The 16,861-nt window shown below is 36.2% G+C and overlaps 1 protein-coding gene across 1 annotated transcript in view; it reads right to left on the reverse strand.

Annotated features, from left to right (window-relative positions):
- Positions 1 to 6: 6 nt before the first annotated feature.
- The window catches only part of LOC128889067 (scavenger receptor class B member 1), a 33,642-nt gene continuing 16,787 nt past the window's right edge, over positions 7 to 16,861 (reverse strand). The window contains exons 7-11 of the mRNA XM_054146386.1: positions 13,543 to 13,703; positions 11,869 to 12,152; positions 9,864 to 9,982; positions 7,645 to 7,770; positions 7 to 3,119 (exon numbers count right to left, since the gene is read on the reverse strand). Of these exons, the coding sequence (XP_054002361.1) occupies positions 2,829 to 3,119; positions 7,645 to 7,770; positions 9,864 to 9,982; positions 11,869 to 12,152; positions 13,543 to 13,703 (981 nt within the window). The 3' untranslated portion in view covers positions 7 to 2,828. The remainder of the gene's footprint in view (positions 3,120 to 7,644; positions 7,771 to 9,863; positions 9,983 to 11,868; positions 12,153 to 13,542; positions 13,704 to 16,861) is intronic.

A 16,861-nucleotide genomic window follows, 5' to 3' on the forward strand; every position in this document is an offset into this window, starting at 1 on the left:
TGTAAATATGATGGTGTAGTAGTTTTTATTAATTAAATATTAACATATTACTGTATGGACATTTGGAGGACATATGTAACAAATTAGATTTTAAATTTTTATTATTAAATTGCAATTGCTTATCAAATATTTTCTGAAATTTGTACAATTATAGTGTAATGCTACATTTATATCACTATTGTGTGATAACTGACATATGATTTGAATGATATTGTGATAATGAAAAAAATAATACAGAAATGAAATGATGGTATTACAATTTTTCCTTCTATATTTAGGATGACAAATGAGAATAGATACAATGTTTTTTAGAATCATGAAATACAGATCCCTTATAAAATGGCTTAAATATTATGCAACCTTTTATTATTTTCTAACAAAAAACATTATCTGCTTAAGAAACTTAAGATATTGATCATAATATTATTATAAAACATATTGTGTCTTCTCTCGAAAAAATCATAAAATCTAAAAACATGATAGTAATTTAAAATTCTGTAATATTAAAAATCGATTTCTATTAAAATTTCTAAGCTGTAGTACTATAAAAATCCGAAAACCAACTTTGACCATATCGATAATCATTACTTTTAGATTTTTAGTTTTCATGGTCGTACAAATAGTAGTAATACATATTGTAAGTTCAAAGAGTATAGGATAGAGGAGAAGTAGCCCATAAGAGTCAATGTTAAAATATAATATAAGTTTCACCGCCTGTGGTGAATCAGGCCTATGAACCGATCCTAAATCGGCGGCAAAATTCAAGAAACACTGAAGATTTCTTGAACTTTTACAAATTCTCTCCACTGCTTTCGTCTGTAATTCATTACATTACAATAAAATACTTTTTTTATAATAATATGTAATCACTTTATTAATATTAAATTATAAATTTTGTTACACATAATATAATTAATTTAATTTTAATGTACTTACATCAGTAAATTTGTTGGTTCAGTGAAGAACGAATGGTTTTTATTTTTGTTTCGAGTTCTAAGGCGACCTTTTACGCGACAACGAACCATTTTTTGTTTGTAATTTCTTTTATTACTTACAATAATTTATTGGCTAATAGATATAATCAAACCCTTTGGATATAACGCACGTTTCAAATAGACGCAAGCCCTAAGTCTCCAACAAACTCAATAGTTCAGAGCCTGAAACTCCAATGGTCACTTACATTCATACTGCTACTTTTCCTCTATCCTATACTCTTTGGTAGTCTTTTCTTTTCAACAAACAACAATATTCGTCTGTTGTCATATTCGAATATTAGCTAACAACAGTTACAACAATACGAGGCACAAAATTTATTTTTTATAATTTCTAAAATTGTTGACTTATTGTTAATCAAAGCACTGCACTGACGTACTTTTTAATGCGCATAAGCGAAAATTCAAATTCAAATTCAAATTCACATTGTATCCTGAATTAGGAGGTTTTAAAAAAACCGGTTTTTCGTGAATTTTTTTATGACGAAAAAAAAATAATTAATTCTATCAAACTTTTTATCTTATTTTCATACATATTTGAGTAGTCTGTACAAATTTTTTCAACAAGAAATATTCAAATTGAATCGACTGCGACGCACATTTGTAGAGAACCTCGCAATTCAAACCTCCTATCGATATCGGCGGGAAAGATGCAGGTCGTAATTTTGATTTGACACAAAAAAACCAAAAGAAATGTTCATTTTCATACATTTTTCATCTATGTAAACCAAGAAAATTCATACAAAAAAAATTTTAAACAACATTTGTTAAAAGTTAAAGCGATTTTTTTGCACCCAAAGAACTCGTTCTTTTGTTCAAACTTGCAGTAATTTCACATTTCACCATTCTTGCGGAGTTTCCTAAGGTTCACATAGATAAAAAATGTATGAAAATGAACATTTCTTTTGGTTTTTTTTTTTTGTGTCAAACCAAAATTACGACCTGCATCTTTCCCGCCGATAGAAGGTTTTAATTGTGAGGTGTCGGCTCACTTTGGATATTTCTTGTTGGAAAAATTAGTATAGACTACTCGAATATGTATGAAAATAGGATAAAAAGTTCGATAGAATTAATTATTTTTTTCCATCCTAAAAAAATTCACGAAAAACCGCTTTTTTTTAGACCTCCTAATTCCGGATGCCCCCTTAATTCATTTAGTAACACTCGAATTAATTCTTTTAAGTTCTCAGTGGAAAACACTGGCTATCCGTACTTGACTGGCGTGGCAGTCGACGTGTTACCTTGGATAAGTTACTAGCTTGATTAGATTTTCGTACTTTGCGCGGAATTGCATTGCATTGAAATATTGAGTTCAACTAGGAGGTCCAGGATGAAACGCGGTAATATTGCTCTACCAAAATTACCCATTATTGAGTCAGAAACTGATCACAAGGCTATATTAATTTCTCAACTCGATTTTGGTTTTGCGCTTTAAGGCCCCTGTATAGGCGCGAAGCACACGCTAAACGTGTCAGCTGGCCCACCGTGCGGTCTGGGTCGAAACACACCGTAATAACGTCCTGGGAGAATAATATTGATCCATAAAGAGAATATTTTTAGCACGAAACCCTGAATGTGTACCGTAACGCAGAATACCTTGTACCTCCGTATTCAGAGCCTGTTAAAAGTAGACGAGAGAGCATAGTCATCTGTTCTTCTCGCGGGAACTAACGTACTCGTGTGCTCCCATTATACTCCTTATCGTTATCCTCGTTTTCCTGCGTACGCGTGTGCGTGGTTCATTTTTTTTATGAATACGTAGACAGTTTTCGTTATTTTTAACGTCGCAATACGTTTAACTTTGAGCCTCGTATATACTTGCTAGACAGTCGATAACTATGGAAAAAGATCCGTTCTGGATGTGATCTTCTTGATGGCTGGCAAAATACGCATCGTCGTGTACTGTCCGTAGTTCAACGGTATCCTTAAATCGGTGCTGTCCCTTCTCTCGGTTTGAAGCGATTTCTGTTGCTGATTGATGGCCCACACCAACGCTGGTATCGATAATCCAGTCATCGTTACCCCTGCGATCACCAGCAACCAGATCATCACTGTCTGCACTAAAGGCGCCACGTGAAGAATCAATTTCATTCCGACCAGCATATTGTTCGGCAACGAAGGTATGGACTGTGAACAAATTTACAACGATTTATTTATTTGTCCAAGTAAATGATTCAACGGAGAACTTGACACGTCAGGGTTCCATCAATCATCGATAGTCAACATTTCGTATATTTATCGATCTATAAAGCGTCGGTTTAAGCGGATAGATGGTGCCTTTGTTTACAAATAAGTAATAAGGAAAAGTAAACAAAAGTAATTGAAAATATAGCAATTGGGTGGATTATTAATACTTTACCGACTGGTAGCCTTTTAATTAATAGGCTTCTCGCTAGGACAACCAAAACTTTGTTAACTATTATTAAAATAACATTTAATGCTCTCATCGTTATACAGTGCGAGGCGTTTGAAACAGGTCGTCTGAATAATTCGCTTACTTTTAGCAATAGAAGAATAGTGTCAAACAAGAGTTGTTTGATTTCGCGGGGCACGTAACGTGGTAGCAATCATCTTTTTCTATGGGTAATAGTACCATTTTTTTTTTTTTTTTTTTTATAATTAGTTTATAATTTCGGTCTTTAAAACATATCGAACTATCGGCAACTTCATATATTGCACTTTGATTTAAATTGAAAAAATTCGCGGTGAAAATCTGTATGTTCCATAAGAAACTGCGTTAAAATTACAAATTTTTTATATCGTTTTTCATAAAATGAACTGGTGGTCAATTTAAATCGTAATAGGCTCGTATTCATTCAAATTTAATCGAATAACAATCAAGCGAAGTTTTGTTAAAATTCTTCATTGAATAAACGATAACGTTACAAAGGATAAGATTCATGGCCTGCTTGAATTCATCAAAGAAATTAAGATTGGTAATATAATAATATAAGTGAATTTTAACTAGGTTAATTATGCATTTATGCAACGTTAATAATAATAATAAAAAAAAAAAGATTGTTGTGTCATATGAAGCAGTTTTTTCTAAAATCAGTAATTGATACATTACTTCAGATGACGATGACTATCGATTTTGCTTATGTATACCTACATACAGGGTGTCTAAGATCAACTGTTATAAAGCTATAACTCCAAAACTATCGGCCGTATGCAAAATTGCAAATATGGATATTGCAAGATAAAATGGGGCTCATGTTTCAGGGAGAAGAAATTTTTGTTAACTTTCTTATTTAACGAGATAGTCAAGTTTCGTTTTTCAAATGGAACTGTATATTCTTTCTGATACCAAGCGATAGTACTTTTCAAGCCGACCCGATTTTTATTAGTTTTCAAGTTATAACGCTGCAAAGTTTGCTAATTTTCAAGGAAAAAAACTCGGTCAGGCTCCGAGCGGTCCCATTGATGCGGTAAGCACACCATGCGGTTCTTGAAATCGATACAAAGGAAAATGGGAAGAATCCCAATATTCTGGGCCTAGAATCCTAAACGAGACCGTCCGTATCGATTTCAAGAACCGCATGGTGCTTACTGTATCAATGGGACCGCACGGGGCTGAACCGAGTTTTTTCCTTGAAAATTAGCACACTAATAAAAATCGGGTAAATACATCAAAGCTTAATGAATTCGTCTTGAAAAGTACTATCGCATGGTCTAAATAAAAATACATAGTTCCATTCGAAAAACAAAATTTGACCATCATATCTCGTTAAATAACAAAGTTAACAAAAAATCATGAGCCTCATTTGACCATGCAATTTCCATATTTGTTGCATTCGGACGATAGTTTTGGAGTTAGAGCGCTGTATCACTCAGGCTGCGACACCATGTATATTAAGTCTTCCAAAAGAGGACATTAGGTTCCAAAGAGTGTGGTGTATCCACCCTTTGAACGCGAATAAGCCCTCTTTCTTTTTGTAAAATATTGCATATTGCGCCTGTAACGACATTTGCAGCCGAAGAACCCATAAAATCTTAGTATGTCTCGGATGATGATATATAGTTGAGAGTGATAAATTGACGACCTGAAAACCATTTGATGCGGAGAAGGACGGTCGTTAACTGTCGAAGCGTTTGATTTTCAGATGGAGGCGTAAAGGAGATCTCATGGTCAACTTCATCTCTTTAAAAGGAAGGTTGTGTCATTTGTGAAACAAGTTCAATGACTCGCTGTACAAGGTCGTCGACAATCAGAAATGTATAGCAGGAATTACCTTGAAAGCGTACCGTGTATAGTCGATGAAGGAAATATAGGGTATCAAGAATGGGGGAATGCCAGTCTGAGGGAATTTTTTGGATTCACTGGAATTTTCATTCTTCAACACGTTCATCGTCACGTCAGCCATATATGGGTGACAGTGCTTTTCACTGAAAAACTACGAGAATTCATTCTGAAAGTTAAGTGTCGCAGTTAAGTGAATTTAAATGAAATACTTGAACTTTGATGAAGTTACACAACTAAATACCACAATAAGTGTTTCATTACGCAGTTTCTAATAGTCTGTAAACAGAGTTTAATCACAGTAGAATATTTTAAGAGTATTAGTCTGACAGTGAACGTGTTGAAGGGTTGAATCCGTCGAGTGACAATTATAAGGGAGAAAGTAGGTATCGAGAAAAGTGTGTAGTTAAGAGTGATGAGAATCCTGGACTTATTTATAGTAGAGAAGTTAATGAGCTTGGGTTCAGTCTAGGTCTAACGATCCATGCATTTGTAATTTGTAGTGAAATATAAAGAGATGATGGAATTGAACATTCTTCAAAAGAATGTAAGATACAAGAGGAAAATAAAAAATGAATTGGGATGGCTAGAAGCATTTGGATATTATTTTAAAAAAATAATAGGAAAGGGAAGGAGGGATTGTAAAGTATGTTGTACTGTAAAATATTTCCTACTCCTTAGGAGGATATAAATAGAATTATTTAATTCATCGGGCCTCGAAGAGGCCCCAGCCTGGGACTTCCAGGCTGTTGCCACCGGTTCGCTAACCTGTTGGGGAAAACCCATTTAGCAGCTTGTACGTGCACCCAAGGAGGATATCGCTTCGAGGGGTCTTCTTCGCGTTAAAATGTCTCATAAAGTCGGTCATCGTTCATAATTATGTTAGAGAAAGTATAAACTAGGCTTGCCTGAAATTATGCGTGCGACTTTATTGATTATCCGACACGATTTTAGAATTGTTACAGCTAGAAAATACAAGTTCTATCGCATTGACCATACTCGCGCTACATACTTGGCTCGCGCGTCTCGAGATCCTTCAAGTCACTCATCAAAATTGAATTATGGCTCGTATGGAATTCTTGGTTCGCGAATCTATTTTTATAAAACTGAGATGAAAACTGGCGCCACAAAAGGTTTCAGTTTTACGATCTTCTTATTGACGTATTTAAATTAAAAGATACAATAATTAAGTTACATAACCGATTGTTTTCTTTTGCCATTTATGGAAGAGTAATGTCTGACTAAGCCAAGTGAAAAACAAGAGTAGAAACCGCAGGTATGAGGTTCGTAATCCTAACGGCGAGTTCGGCAGTAAGACTTGGGCCATAAATTTTTGTAGCCTTTTCTATCCGAAGTTCCAAACCCGGAACGAGGCGAGTTGCATGATACAGAGTTATGTAATTTATTTGGGGAGCCCGTGATACTTAGCAGAAATTTTCAAGAATATTCGTTTGGCAGGCAACGCGTTAACGTGGTATTTATTTTAGATTTTCTATTTGCATCGAAAATATGAAGATTGCAGTTTTGTCAATCCCCTGTGTTGCAGTAAGAGTTTATTATTCGCTGTTCCTTTTATGGTAAAAGAATCAATGTCTGAAAGGCAAAGATTCACTGCGTAATTGGCAATAGCAAAAGCAGCAAGAGCACTTAATAACTGTAATCATGCGGTGACTCTTTCTCGGTCGGTTGTGGATGCACCAATCGACGAGGATTCGTCGAGTTCTCTCGCGTGTGAAAACACGGGCCAAGAAAGACTCTTAGCGGAATGTTGCTCGGGCGGTTTCACACAAAACAATAACGAAAAATTCAGCGCTCTCGTTCGGAAGCGCAGTCATGTGGTATCTTCATCGTAGTAAATGCCTTATCTCGTCACCTGCATGATTAATGATTCGCCAATATCTTTACTAGGCATCGCGCAAATATTACATATGAAAATTGAATTATCGGCGAAGCAATATCGAGACGAGTGTAATCTGTCACAGAAGAAAGTGTTTGAAGATTTATTACATGACTCTGGAGCAGACCAGGTGCTTAAATATTGATATCTGCTTTTTGAGGAAACATTTCTTGTAATTAACAATTTTTTTTTCTCCAGAAGTTTGCCACTTTGTGGAAATAGATATATTAAAAATTCTTAGCGATAATTATTGCACAAGAGTCTTTTTATGCAGAGCATAATACTCAGATATTTCATTCTGAAAATATAAAAATCAGAATGAAACAAGTTTTCTTTCAATCGAGATAGAGATCCGAAATATTTAAGGGATTTGTTCTTAGTTATTTCAAAGCATCTCAAACCATGGAAGCATTGAATATGCGAAAGTCACCTTTTCAAGAACCACCTTAATCAACATGCATTGGAATTTCATTAAGGAAATAATTAGCACCCCGTCCCAAATTAACTACACTTACCAAATCGGTCCAGAATAATGGTATCGTTTTCCCATTGAAAGCCGAGATCTTGGAGTTGTAGGACGTTGGGTACATCACCAGGTTGATCTGGATTCTGGAGTTAACGTGCATCGGGATGCCAACCGCCTGCGGAAAAGAAGGCAAAACGCGATTGTGAGTCATCGATTCAGGAAAGGCCAAGAAATCGATCATTCTATCCAGAATTGGATGGTTTTTTCTGAGTCATTTTCTGCATCGAAACTGGGTCTTACTCGAGAATATCTGAAAACGTACCAAAACGCTGACGATCCCGTTAACACGTTGAACGCCGCGTCACCCACGTACGGGTGACGGAGCTTTTCACTAAGGAACTTCAACAAACGATTTCAAGGGCTAAGTGTTGATGGAAATTGATCGGGATAGAATTCGTAAATTTTTATGAGAATACAAAAATGAGCAATACGACAAATGTTAGATTCTACAGTTTCTAATTGTCTCGAGACAAAATTTTAGTTCTGTAAACATTTCCATGTGAATACATGGCAGTGAACGCGTTAATCGTTAACGATCAACGCTTCTGGTTTTACGGGCAGCCCAGTTATAATATTATCGGCATTCGATTAGGTAATTCGCAGACGCGGACCGTGGTCGGCTTTCAAATGCGTTCCTCTCGTCTACCCGTGACGTTACTTGTGAAATACTTGGCAGTATCGCTGGTTTCTTGTCGCGGAGAATGTTCTCTTGATAAGAACCCATGGGGGGTTTCAGGTGTTGCGCTCGTTTACATATAGTAAATTTCAACGGCGAACGACAGAATTATTACGAAAGAACAAAGCCGATGTTACGCGACGAGTAAAACGTCGGGTGCTTGGCCAGTTCCGCGTTACGAATCTCTTGCGGATTGTAATGAAGTACGGAGTTGTAACTAGTAGAAGTAACTGGAGTTGTAAGTTGCCCGATTTTATGCGAGTATTAAAAACGCGCGCTAAGTTTATAAGGAATGCACTTGCCCAAAATGAGGTATTACTATTATAATACAATATATTATATATTAATATAATTGTCACGTAGAATATTAACATATACATGTAATTCAATAATATAATATATTCTATATAATTATTTTAGAAAATATTTTACATTAATTGATGAAATATCTGATGAAATATTTACAATAATTTACTGTTTTGGGAATTATTTTATACTTTCTTGGAGAAATTTGATTTTATACAATTTTGCATATTACACGAGGTGTCCCAGTCCAAACTGATACGAAGCTATAACTCCAAAACTATCGGCCGTATACAAAATTGCAAATATGGAAATCGCATGGTAGAATGGAGTGCATGTTTCGACGAGAAGGAAATTTTGTTCACTTTCTTATTTAACGAGATATGATGGTCAAGTTTCGTTTTTCAAATGGAACTATATCATTTTTTTTTTTTTTTAGATCATGCGATACTGCTTTTCAAGGCGAATTCATTAAACTTTAATGCATTTACCTGAATTTTATTAGCTTTCAAGCTATAACGCTTCAAAGTTTGCTAATTTTCAAGGAAAAAACTCGGTTCGGCCTCGGGCGGTCCCAATTATTCGGTAAACACTATGCGGTTCTTGAAATCGGCACGGAGGGTTTCGCTTGGGATTGCAAGCCCAAGGAAGGAACATTGGAGAAGTATTCACCAGCACTGATGCACTATTTACAGCGCCGAGAATTTGTTAGGTAGGTAATACTTTTACCGAAATTCGGTAAGCACCATGTGGTCTTGCTTGAAATCCAGGGCCAAGGAAGAAAAACGGAAAGAGTATTACTTACCTAGAAAATTCTCGGCGCTGCAAATATAATGCATCGGTGTTGGATAATACTATAAGTGAAATTAACTTGTAAATGATGTGTTAGTCGCTAATGACCTAAGGGTTGATGCGGCTATAAATAAAAAAAAAAAAGAAAGAAAGAAAGAAAGAGTAGGTTAAACCTAAGATGTAATTTTGCTTCATATACATAGATTTAGTCTCGAAGTGCACGAAACCATTTAATTTATCTTAATTTATCAATAAATAAATCTTCAGTTATAAACCTAACAGATCAAACAAAAATTCCCTTGATTCTCCGAATGAATTGAAGCAACAAGCGTTAAGCCTAAGGAAAGAATGCTCAAAGCGTTTATTTCGATGCGAAGTGGAACGTATAATCTAAAGAGAATAGTATCATTAATCAGTACTTTTATAGGTCTACGTACCGGTTGGAGAACGATCTTTGTGCCGTGTTTCTCGGGATCCGGATTAAGGCCTTCGACACCGTCGAATAAACTCGGATCGGCATTGAGGAAATGCGGCAGAGACATCGCAGCTGGGATGTCTGTAAGCAAAGAAAAGTCGTGTCGTATGCAAGTAGTATGATTATTCAGGTTTGTGAAGCAAACCGTTACTCCGATCTAAAAAGTTTATAGTACAAGGAAATTGGGAACGATATGCAATATATGTAATTATTGTAATTTTCTTTGTAAAATTTGTTCTTCTTGTTAATTATAGTAAATTGTACTTATGTGTATTGAGTAACTATGTTGATCTAGTAAAAATACTATCTTGATCAGATGCAACTGGGTCTCAGGGTTTGAATAATAATCAATTACAATTTTTTAATTAAATAATTAATTTAAACAAATTTAATTAGATCATCTTAATTAATAAATATTTTAAATAAATGTAATTAAAAATTACATTGAATTAAGCAGAGTTGATCGAAAACCGTTTAATTGACGATTGATACGAGAGAATTTAATCGAAGATCATTCAATTGACGATCAATTTAAGCAGAATTAATCGAAAATCCTTCGCTTGACGATTGATTTAAGAGAAATTAATCGAAGCCATTTAATCGACGATTGATTTAAGAGGAGTTAATTCAAAGCCATTTAATTGACGATTGATTTAAGAGGAATTAATTCAAGCCATTTCATTGAATTTTATGGCTTTGAAACGGAAGATTAATTGTCAGAGTAGTTCAGGAAAATGCTTTACAAGAATGTCAAGTGTACAATGGTGCCGTGAACTACATTTGGAAAGTTCAGACTTCGACATTTGATGTTGCAGGATGAGAGACTTTCATCGGTTCAACTCCTCCGTTCCTTCTACGACGCTAAATGTGTTATTTACACGAGGAACTCGATGAGCCGGTTAGTAGCTGGTAACTGCAGGGAAATCAACGCGAGGTGAGTTCTCCCTTATCAAAATCATAATACCGTTGTCAATTCGTTGCATGAAGTTAATGTTACTTACAATGAGCAGATAATTGAATATTCAAAGTAATATTAAGGTACTTTATCTGAGTTTATAACACAGAAAAGGATCTTCCGCGTCAGTATAGAAATTAATTTTGTGAACAATCTTACAATTCTAACTCTAACCTGCAGTTACTAGGGGTGTGCGGGATTCCCGAAAATATTCAGGATTCCTGTAAAATGTCCGGGATTCTCGAAAATATCCGGGATTCCCGAGAATATTCGGGATTCTCGAGTTTATGCGGGATCCCGAGTTGATTCGAGATTCCCGAGAATACACGGGATCCCGCAAAAATCCGGGATTCTCGAAAATGTACGGGATCCAGAACAATATCTGAGATTTCCGAAAGTGTTATTATTCTTGAAAATTTCAGCAATCCGAATGTACGGGATCTCGAAATTCTCGGGAAATCCGGATGTATTCGGGATTCTGAAATTCTCGGGATTCCGGGATCCCGATCCCGGGAGGAATTCCCGTCCCGATCGGGATCCGCACACTCCTAGCAGTTACTCTTTTCTAGGGTATACTGATCCTGCAGCTATCTGATTTTCGTAAGAGTCGCTATACTTGCCTAGAATAACCGAACAACCAAAATACCTCGAATCCGCGGTTACTCATTATTGGGATATACAAGTTGTTTCAAATCACCTCCCGAACTACCGCTTTCAAGGGCCTCCCAAATTATTAGGACACCCTGTAAATACGGCCAAAGTTCTCAATTTTATATACCCATAACTTTTTAACCGTTGGATTCCTAACATTAAAACTTCCATTTTTGTGATTTATGGATCAAGAGCTACTAAATGGTATTTAAAAAAGTCAATAATTTTTGGTGCGCCAATGAAAAGTTCAACTAAAAAGCCTGTTAGATTCCCAGTCCCAAGTGTTAATAGCACGACGAGAGCTACGCGCTGAAATCAATTCAGTTACTGTCGCTTGATTTAAAACGAACGATACACTTACTGTAATAACATGGTGTCATGTCGGAGAGTCCTTTCTTCAAGCACTTGTTCTTGTTCCAACAGAAGCAGCCGTTATCCGGATTCTGGTCAGGCGGGTCTAGGAAATTCTCTGCCACGGTGTATAAATATCCGTTGACACCGTCCAGCCACACTTCCTTTTTGAAAACAATCGGTATCGCTCTACAAAACGATTTTCTGAATATTCTGAACGTTGCGTACTTGTCCAAATTCGATGGGAACAGTTCACCCTCGGTACAGCCCTTGATGCTATTGCAAACAGTATTTCTAAAATATGGAAATAATGTTTATTAGGTACATGGGACCTCTCCATAATTGGAGTTATAGTTAGGCTGAGAATTTTATGCATTCGTAGCGTACAATAATATGGAAAACGTATTCAAACATGAATTGTGTAGAGTATGTGTATTTCATTATCCAATATTTCGTTTTGCATACGTGTATATTGGGGTGGTTGTTAAAAATTAAATTCTCGTAAATGCTCCATAGAAAGCTTTTCTTTTTTTTTGGCGAAGGAAAATCAGGAGAATTTTTTCTGTTAGAAATAAAATTAAAAGAACACGTGCCACCAAACGATCTAAATTCATTTTTGGATGAAATCGTAGTTTTTTTGGAAATATCTCGCGAAATATGCAGAATTAAGGTAATAACTATAGAAACGATTTTGTAGGAAATTAAATTTTCTACGGAAAATGTGGTATCCATTTTATTAAAAGAATGCGTGTTTATGAAGATATTTCCAAAAATCTTTCGTACATCTTATTTAGTGAGCATTTTAGAAATTACAGATGTTAATAATAACAGATGTAAACAGATGTAAATAAAAATATATGGATAATTCGCAAATATAGTGCTAGAATAGTAGTAATGTTATTTTACATCAGCGTAAATAACGGAACAACAATTTCATGAGATACATCCAAAAGACTGCGATTTGGTTTTTTTATTTTCTTTTTTATCAAGACAAATTTTCCTCATTTTCTTTCACTAAAAAGAAACTTTTAGTTCCAGTGTATGTACATATGTATACAGGGTGTCCCAAAAGTCGGGGAGGAGCCGGAAATGGGGGGTAGCTGAGACGCTTCTGAACAACAATTTCCTTTGCAGAAATGTCGGATGGGGCTTCGTTAAGGAGATATTAAGCGAAAACCCCGACCAATCAGAGCGCGCGTAGACCGTTGGAGCGGCCGCGGTAGCGTAGGCTACGCGCTGACGGCCGCGCTTGTACGCGAACAAGTGACTCGACGTGCATCGAAGGACATTGGGCGCGGCTGCCTAGCGCGTAGCCTTCGCTACCGCGGCCGCTCCAACGGTCTACGCGCGCTCTGATTGGTCGGGGTTTTCGCTTAATATCTCCTTAACGAAGCCCCATCCGACATTTTCGCAAAGGAAATTGTTGTTCAGAATCGTCTCAGCTACCCCCCATTTCCGGCTCCTCCCCGACTTTTGGGACACCCTGTATATTGTTGCGTCGGAGAGTGGTGTTTCTTGTCATTCTGATTATTCAAATACACCGAGCAACAAAATTTTTAGGTTTTTTTTTTAACAAAAATATTAGTGTGAGCCACCGGTGGTACACGCCGGCGTGAACGTCTGTTAAAAACACGATTCTTCACTTTCACATAGCTTCCAATTACGTTAACGCGTATATTCTTACTCTGGGTATGTCTCGTTTCCTTCCGGTTCTCGATATCCCCACTGAGACATTCCCGGACTGCCATTGTACGATTCGATACTGAGGTAACGTCCATCCTCGTTCGTCATATTGTCATTTGTGCCAATGTTCATAAATACGACGTTGTCCCCTTCGTCGTACATCTGTGTACAAAATACGCTCTCTTTATTCTCAAGATAAGAAGACTGAAATAAATCTGAACGTGGATATTTAAGCGTCTATTGCCGAGTAACGTCTCTATCTTATGTAAACAAATATTCTTATCGAAACTATATTTACGAGAATTGGAGATTCTACTTTTCATTCAACAGCTCCGGGTAATGAATCAAATTATCGAATCCGATACGAACACGTCGATGGATCGTGTGAATTATTTTTTTTTTTCCACGAGTGTTTTGAAGCGTGTGATGAGGTTGAATATCAGAGCTCTCGCCTAAAACACGTGCAATGCGATACACGGGTACACGTGTCACATTTAATATCACTACCGTATTCTCGCGTATACGAATGAAAGACGATTGCTACTTAAACGCTATCGACAGTAAATTTATCTACATTTAATTTGAATCTGCTTCTAACGCGATTAATGAGGTAACTGGCCTTAAAAGAGACACTTTTTTTCAATTTGGAGCAGAAATATTTCACGCGATACTAATCCAATAATACATGAAACAATTATGTATATAATAAGTTTTAATATACAAAAGAAAATAGAAAAATTACCCGCTATCACTTCATTGAAGAAACTGAATCTCTCAATGTCACAACTGCCAACACACAGTTGTTATGTGAGTGGAAAGAAATTACCAGAAAAGACAAAAGCATCAAATCGAATCAGTAGAATCGAAAACGTAGAATTTTTTTTAAATTAAAAAACAAAAATACTTCGACCTTAAATTTCGAGGTCATAATGGATTAGGCGGACGGTTTCTTTTGGAAATGTCCACCGAGATCCAGATGTGTACAATAATCCCTGAAAGTGGTGACCATTAATTTGTTTACACCCTGTACATATATCTACATACATTCGCAATATTCGAGAAACGATTTCGGCATTGTTGCGTTGACTGTTACCGCGCAACTTCTCTACGTTCAGTTTCCGATTTTAATGACTTGCATCGCACTGTCGGTAATAATTGTTATTTTCTTTTAAATGATTTACAATTTCGGTTCTTGTAACATATTCAATTTTCAGCGAGTTCTTAAATTGCATTTTGATTCAAATTGAAAAAATTCACACGAAAATCTTGTACGTTTCACAAGCGTCTGTGTTAAAATTAAAAATTAGAACATTTTCATTACAATATACGATGTGAATAAAATAGATTTTTGTAAGAAGAGACCGAACATATCAAAGATGTTGACAACTCCTTGGATTAGGGCGAAATGCATTCGACGTAGTCGATGGGGGGGACGGATTGCGACACTTCTCGTCGAACTCGTCTCGAAACCCGTCGCGTCGACGGAGTTTCGACTCGTATGTTTTCCTCTTCGTATGTATTTTTTATGTGTTTATGTATTGCGTCTCAAATAATTTCGTTCGAATATTAATACACGTTAGGCCTACCTACAATTTGTTCGAGTCTAGTCTCACGCCTGCCTCCTTTCGCTGACATCTTACATTTGATTAGAAATTAATATCACAAACAACTCTTGTTCTACAGTCTTTTTTTCTATCGTTAAAAGTAAGCGTTAAAAGTAAAATTATTCAGGTGGCCTGTTTGAAATGCCTCGCTCTGCACAGACTCTGTATCTATAAAAGAATTACCTATACAAAGTAATTATTTTTCTATCGATAATTATTCAACAATTTCGTAATCGTTAGTTCTTCTCGTCTGCGTTTGATAAAAAGTAAAAGGAATTAATAGGTGACAGTGCATGAACCAGAGGATTCCATTAGCGCGTGGTTAGTATCTCGGGAACGGCTAGTGCCGTCTGTCATAATCGCTTTTTGCGCGTGCAAGAGTCGTTGACACTAACCTCGTGAACCCTGAAACGCGTTTGTACACAGTGAAAGGATCAACGAGTAGAAGTAATTGCGAAAAATTGTCGACAGTCGCGGCACGTGTGTCCACTTGTGTACACTGTACATACACCGAGGAGTTTATTATTTCTACACGATACGATATTATTCCGTTCGTCGTCGTGACTTCGTTCCTCGTGCAGCGAAATTTAGCAACAGGAAACTTTAAATGATTTGGCCGATTCATGCGTGGACAAGGTTAGTCAGTTGTGTCGATAACCGGTATATTTTTCTTCGTTCAATTTCTTTTTTTATATTTTTTTTTTTTTTTTATTATTATTTATTGGGTCGTTATAGTCAACGTCGACAGTCTAATTCGTACGCAACAGGCGCTCCAACTAGGCGCACCAGCGACAAGTTAATGGTCTAAGGATCGTGCCTGCTTTCGCGACTGATTATCGGTAATTTTCCCTGAATAGTTTTTTATTTTTCTCTCAGTATGTCTGGACGGTTCACGTTCAGTGGAATGTTACTCCTGACATTCATCTCCGCATCGTTGAGTGTCAGTAACAGATGACATTCGATCGAAGGGTTGTTCTAGTTCGAATGACTGAAAAATTGATTTTCTGGAATTCTTTTTGTCGAACCGTTAAGGAGCTTGAAACATCAAAAAATGAAAAAAAGAATCACTTTTTTTTTTTTTTTTAATTAAAATATGAGCGATTCTGAACAGTTATACGCAAACAGAATTGAATTTGGAGCACTGTTTTTCGATAGTTGGGCCTAATTTACACCGAGGATTTTTTCAATGTTTTGATTTCGAAACCTATACATTTTTGTTCAACTTTGAACATTTAAAAAAAATTAACGGTGTAAAGTAGGCCCATATATCAGAGAACAAGCGTGTGAAATTTGGTTCATATCGGCCTGACCGTTTCTGAGAAAAGTGTACCTTTGTACCAAAAACGTAGGTTTTCAGAAAACGCAAAAAACTAAAAATTTGTATTTCGCGCTGACTATCGATACAAATAATATCTAATCGTATTTAATTTTATGAAAATCAAGCGAAGCAAATACGCGTCCTCCTTCTAAATACAGTATTCGGGCTAAAATGAAATCATGCAACCTCGATTCGTCGTAGTCCTACTTAAGAAGAATTCTCGAGATTTTTTTGATCAATTTCCATTCACGTTTCTCGCAGAACAACTTTCAAATATTTCGGGATTTCCGATTACCAGGAAAAATTTGTTGCAGCCTTGAAAATTGGACTATGTTACATACGTCAGTTTGAAATGAAAAATAACCTTTTTCTTGCGAAACTACAGTAATTGATGATCA

This window comes from Hylaeus anthracinus, unplaced genomic scaffold (genome assembly GCF_026225885.1).
Source record: "Hylaeus anthracinus isolate JK02 unplaced genomic scaffold, UHH_iyHylAnth1.0_haploid 11994, whole genome shotgun sequence".
Lineage (NCBI taxonomy): Eukaryota > Metazoa > Arthropoda > Insecta > Hymenoptera > Colletidae > Hylaeus > Hylaeus anthracinus.